General features: G+C 35.4%; 1 protein-coding gene across 1 annotated transcript; it reads right to left on the reverse strand.

Moving 5' to 3' along the window:
• Window positions 1-1,851: 1,851 nt before the first annotated feature.
• LOC111368096 (putative late blight resistance protein homolog R1A-10) lies at window positions 1,852-5,800 on the reverse strand. Its single transcript, XM_022989291.1, has 3 exons — window positions 5,259-5,800; window positions 2,457-4,714; window positions 1,852-2,134 (listed from the first exon to the last, which is right to left on the reverse strand). Exons 1-2 carry the CDS (start codon window positions 5,703-5,705, stop codon window positions 2,495-2,497), a joined length of 2,667 nt encoding a protein of 888 aa, XP_022845059.1. The 5' UTR covers window positions 5,706-5,800; the 3' UTR covers window positions 1,852-2,134; window positions 2,457-2,494.
• Between the last annotated feature and the right edge of the window lie 432 nt (window positions 5,801-6,232).

Raw genomic sequence — 6,232 nt, forward strand, 5'->3', positions numbered from 1 at the left:
GCAATAAATCTAAAACAAACTAAACCCCTGTTTGAACCAAACTTTTGAAACAAAAAAATGAAAATTTGGACCATTATCCTATAAATCCAACCGCCTTTGTTGACCTGCTGTTTCATGTGTGGGACCTAGCCTCCTCTCCAACGATCAATATTCTTGTTATGATGATATGAAAAATATGGCTCAAACAGAGGTTAAATATATCTACTATAAATTTAAATAGCAACTAAATAAAAAAAAATTACAATAAACTAAAACATAGTTTTTTTCATTTTTGTTCACCTTTTTTAGGCTAATGACGATATAATTACGTTACAATATAAGTCTACTAAATTAGATATAAACCCCAAAAAATATAATGATGTTCAATTAGATCTCGTGATCATCATATCTGAAAAAAAAAATACTGATTAGATAAAGAGAATAACCAACCACAATAATAAAAATATTGTTTATAATATCTAAACATAACAATTACACAAGTTTACATTTGTATGATGTTACAAAACACATTTAATTTCAGATTCTTACCTTAATTTGTTCCAAAAAAATTATTGATCTGAAACTTTATTCGTAACAAATATTATCACCGAATGTCTAGAATCTCTTTGTCTCCGATTTGGTATAATATACTACTATTCAACTTTGAAGAGGCGTGAAAAATCTGAAAAAAAAAAAGTATGTGATGCCGGTGGCTCAAGTCTGTACTAGATGACGACTAGAGTTCATCTAAATTCTTAAGAGGAAAATGACTTTTAATAGATTATGTTAGTCTTGAGATATATCTGTATTAGAAAATTAGAAATTAGAAATTGACAAAAATACCAACAAATGAAACTATTGAATTTTACATATTTGGATGAATTTAAAAAAAAAAATCATTTTTTCATTTTTATATTTTTATATATTTTTTCACCGTCCGGTTTGGTTTTAAACCGTAATTAAAATTTTCAAATCTAAACCAAACCATTTTGACCGGTTTGGTTTGGGTCAAAACAATTTCGTTGACCGAGTTCACGTGGCACCAAATCGACGGTTTCTAAAATGCGGTTTCGGTTTGGTTTTCTGGTTTGGCGGTTTTTACTTACAGCCCTAGTTTCGACGTATATGCTGGTCGCGACCTGCTCGAAGGCTTTGAATTTCAAAAACTGACTGTAGCAACGGAGAAACACATTCAACGACGGTTACGCAGACAAACAAAATTTGGGTAAAATCTTTTTTTATTAGGAAACTCAATAAATTTTTTTTTTCTTTTTTTTTTTTAACGGACCCTGTTTTGGGGCTTTTCACGTCTCTATCTCTGAACACCTCAAAATACACCATAAAAATTACGATATCCTAGAAATCAATTGAAAAGATCATAATTAATCATCTTGGAATGAAATTAAGAAGATCAAAAGAATTACTGAATATCCAAGTGCGGAGATATCCAAGTTCATTGGATTCATGATAAAGATTGAAGAGATTTATTTCATCTTCATGTTCCTATAATAAACAGGTAAGTTTGATATTGAAAGATAGGTTAACTAGCACTCAAGATATGAATTGAACATGTGTAGGATTAATTGGTGAAATTGGGAGCTTGTAATTACTTTCTAAATTGATTTATACCCCGATACTTGATTTCTCCATTATTATTATTTTGGAGTTAGGATAATTTAACTTAAAAATCAAATTAAATGTGTGTTCTTGTTAGGATTAATCTTAATTGAGATAAAAATCAATGAAGTACTTTATTACTTGCATATGATACAGCAGGACAACGTCGAAACATTGAAAGCAAATCAGATAGAAGTACCATATATGAAGCTTTTGCCTCTTCAAACTTCAGGCTAAAGTTTGTTTGAATTGGTATTAACAGAATGTTAATTGAATTTTCTGTCAATATCAATTTTCTTGTCATTCCACTGGCAAACACAGAGAGATAGAAACAAGGTCAAGTGAAATCAGGAGTACAACACTTCCAATAAAGAGAAATCTGTACAGCACATTCAACGAAATGAAATAAAAATCTGTTTAATGAGTTCAACATAAGAGAAATAAAGTGCAAAATGACTAGGAAGACATGATATGGCTTCATTCATCTATACTTCACTCATTCAACATCCTTGGCATTGTTATTCCTCGAATTATCTTCCTGCATACATGGTTTAGTCAAAATGATACTGAAAAGTTAGTCGTTCTTCATTTAAGTGAATCATTCATATATATGTGTGTGTGAATGATTCATATTAAAAGTTTCAAGTTCACAAACTAAATAATATCAGTCTGTTCATCTAATTCTTCTCTATCATATTTTAATTTGTATCATCCAGCTTAGTAAATGAGACATATTAAACCTATTGTGATATTGCCATATATCAAGAATTTATTAAATCTGGAAATTCATATGAAAATTTTGCTCCTCAAACTTATGACAGATAGAAATGCAAGTCAAAAGGAAAAAAAAAATGTATTACCTGTGAAGTTAGAATTTTTGAGCTTGTCCAAATGGAGATCATTGAACTTGATCAGGAGGAAAAATGGAAAGCTTAAATTCCCTGCCTTTGTTGGTTTGCTGGTCCCGAATTTTCATGGCAGAAGCAGCTGCTGATTTGGTGGTACGGTGCAGGTCAATTAGCTGGAGGCTTGAAACATCTGCAAAGCCCAATGGAACTTCTCCGAGGTTACTGCAGTGTCTAAGATAAAGAGACTTGAGTCTTGGGAAGTGACGAGCAGAAGCCACCCAAGTAACTAAATTTGTCCTTCCAATTTGCAAGACTTTGAGAACACGAAAACCTCCATCCTCTGCCTGCCACCTCTCTCCATCGAATGCATAGTCTCTCAACTTCAGGATCTCAAGACTATCCAACATTCCAAGTGTAGACATGTGCTTCCAATCAAGACGGGTGTTTTCAAGAGTAAGCTTATTTAGCTTTGGCGGAAATTGGTACTTTTGGGGAAACCTAGCTATCTTTCCTTCAGATGACGGCTTTGGATGTACATCGTTCAGTAGCTTCAAATTTTCAAGATGATCCAGTTTTCCCACACTATCAAATGAGTTCAAAAGATTAGCTAAGGGTCCACGAATACCCAATTTCTTTAGGTTAGGAATCCTTGCAAAGATGTCTTGTGTACAACTTTGAGGAGATATTGTCGAAAGTGTTCTTACGTTTCCATTTATCAAAGAACCTTCTGTATTTGTACTTTTATTAGCAGGAAGAGGGACTGGCAAAGATGAGGATGTATTGCTATTTGTTTTTAGATGCCTCAGTCTCATCATCTTCCATATATCTGCTTTGACTTCTAGAGTTCGTGATGTCGTCTGCACTATAACAGTTTGCAGGTTCCAAAGTCTGGAAAAGGTTTCAGGAAGAATCTTGAAATGACACGAGAGAACGAGATACCTCAAATGAATCAGTTCAGTTAGGTCATTAGGAAAACGAGGGAAATGAATGGCTTTACCATCTAACACCCTGAGCAATTCAAAGTTTCCAGAGATGGAAGAAATATCAGCAGGAGGCAGGTCAAAATCATCAGAGGAGAAACACAAGAAAGACCGAACATTGGGACCAATTGGTTTTGAAGAGAGATAGCTATAAACACAAGAATGAATACAAAGACGACGGTGCTTTTGCCACTCATGGTCAGACGGTGAATATTTACTTGGATCAAACTGTTTAATTTCATGGAAAAAATTTTCTTCGGCGGCTTGCATCCTGCAAAACACATGTAGCATGTCATGGACATGACAAGTTTTTATTTTTCCATTCGATCTCCTTTCTCCAACCATGACCAAATTCCTGTTGACGAGATCCTCTAAATACTCCTCTGCTCTATCCTCCAAACTTATTCCCTCAATTTCCTGTATGAACCCTTCGGCGATCCACTGACGGACAAGTTTCCACACTGGGATTTGGAAGTCTTCTGGAAACATCCCAAAATAGAGGAAACATGCTTTCAAGTGATAAGGCAAGTGATTGAAACTCATTTCTATAAAATTGGCCATGGTTTTCACCTGGTCAAGAACTATATACGCATCCACTCTTTTAGCAACATTTTTCCACCAATGAATTTCATTATTATTATCTCGCAGAATTCCTCCAATCACCACTATTGCGAGTGGTAACCCTTTACATTGAATGGCAATATGCTTTCCGTCCCCTTCCAACTCCTCGGGGCACTCCTTCGAGTGGAGTGCCTTCCATTTGAGTAGCTCCCAGCTCTCTTTATCATCTAGAAAACGCAAATCATGGGGCTCCAAGTTGCGTTTAGCATGCCTAGCCACTGTCTTCATACGAGTGGTTAGTAAAATTCTACTCCCGTTCTTCTTGTCCGGAAAAGCAATTTTGAGACCATCCCAGGCCTCATTAGACCACACATCATCCATGAAAATTATATACTTCTCTTTCTCCAAAACACGACAAAGTTTTTCGGCTAATTCTTCATCATCCATCCTATACATGTTATCGCTTGGTGGATCAAAATGTCTTAGAATATTGAGGAACACATCCTTTCTACTATATTCTTGAGAAACGAAAACCCACACACGATTGTAGAATTCATATTTTATGGTAGGGTCACGAAATATCATTTTAGCCAGTGTTGTCTTACCAAGACCAGGCATACCAACAACTGATATAACTTCTAGTTCCTCTGATCCTTTAGTGAGAAGTTTGATTATTTTTTCCGCCTCATCTTTAAATCCCACCACGTTTTCTTCTTCTACAATTGGAGCCTATATTACAGTGAAAAAGGGTCATATTTTGATGACTATAATGAATTGTATCTTTGTCCATATTCTATATTTTAATCTATAGACATGCCAAAGTCCATTAATATCATTAATTGGTGAACATTATTTGAGAGTAGACTTTTAGAAAGCTCTGTGAAACACTCTTTTTGCTTAGTAACGATAAGGGAATCCAAAATTTAATCATATTATTAAAAACTAGCATAAAATGAATAAATACTTTAAACAGCAAAGAAGAATTAAATTCCGTGAACTAAATTTTTGTTGTATATATGCGTAGTATTCTGCTTCTTATGAACAAAAATACACATGAAGTATCAAGAAATGTACATACAAGTATTACTATCCAAGTTGTCAGTCGTAACGTCTTAATCTAAATGATTAAAAAGGCTAGTTAAACTTTTTTTTTTAGTATGAAACCCCAAGAAAAAATAAAAAAAAGAAAAAGAAAAAGAGGGTAAAATGCAATCTATAATAAAGCTTCGATATTGCAAATTTAATTAGAATAATAATGGCGTAAGTGTTTTACCTCTCTCTTTTTTGGGATTCCGGCAAATCCCTCGCCTTCCTGCTGCAGGGCCCTAATTATATACTCCTTCTTGTCGTCGTGAATCCTTTTCACCTCAGCGCTGATGGACTCAATATCTTTCCCCACATTTAGAAGAGTTTTGGTATGACCAATTTTTTTTAAGGTCTTCTTAATTCTACCCTGGGCCTTGCGTGCAGCTGACTCAGTAACAAATCTGTCTATAATATCTTCTGCCTCATATACAACGTCTCTGATTTGGGTCATTGTAGTTTTTAAGAACTGATTCTTGTTACGGATATTTGCAGCATCCTTGAGTAAGGCTTTGAACAAATCAATATTTTTGTACAGAGAATTCACCTGTTCCTTCACGTCAAGAATCAGATGAGCATTGTATAAAAGCAGATCTTTCAGATTTTGTAGCAGAAATTCTACAGAAGCTTCCGCCATATTGTGTTTTTTCTTTTTCTTTCTTTGTAAGGTGGAAAAGTTGAAGATGGTGCTACAAGAAAATCACTCAGCTACACTAGAAGGGGGTGTGAGTGAAGGCAATGTGTGCTGGGCAGGGCTTTAAATACAGAAAACATTAAGGCTTAAGCCCTCCTTTCACATTTTTTTTTTTTATTTTTTTTTTTACAAGGTGTCCGGGCTTGCGTCCGACTAGATCCTTGTCCCTGAACCTCCGGCTCCTCAGCTGCTCAGGGAGGTAAATAGCAGGATGTGCCCTTATTGGCTCCCAGGTTCCCACAACTCATTTGGACTCCTTCCGCAAAAAGAGCTCTTCTTACTGGGCGTTTGTTCACACCAATGGCTTCCTCTCCGTATGGCTCCCAGTGTTAACTCCAGGAATCGAACTCTCCACCCTTGCTTCCAGCGTCCCAGCGAAGTGATTGTTCAACCAACTCGGATGTGCCCTGGGGGGCCTCCTTTCACATTTCTTTTTTTGAGTAATGTTTGGTGTAAAGACAAATTCTTAA

This window comes from Olea europaea, chromosome 18 (genome assembly GCF_002742605.1).
Source record: "Olea europaea var. sylvestris chromosome 18, O_europaea_v1, whole genome shotgun sequence".
Lineage (NCBI taxonomy): Eukaryota > Viridiplantae > Streptophyta > Magnoliopsida > Lamiales > Oleaceae > Olea > Olea europaea.

Excerpts from the sequence above, each read along its gene's own strand:
- LOC111368096 (XM_022989291.1), bottom strand. The coding sequence starts at position 5,705 with ATGGCGGAAGCTTCTGTAGAATTTCTGCTACAAAATCTGAAAGATCTG. Across the intron at positions 4,715-5,258 it reads GAATCCCAAAAAAGAGAGAG|GCTCCAATTGTAGAAGAAGA; the intron begins GTAAAACACTTA and ends ACTGTAATATAG.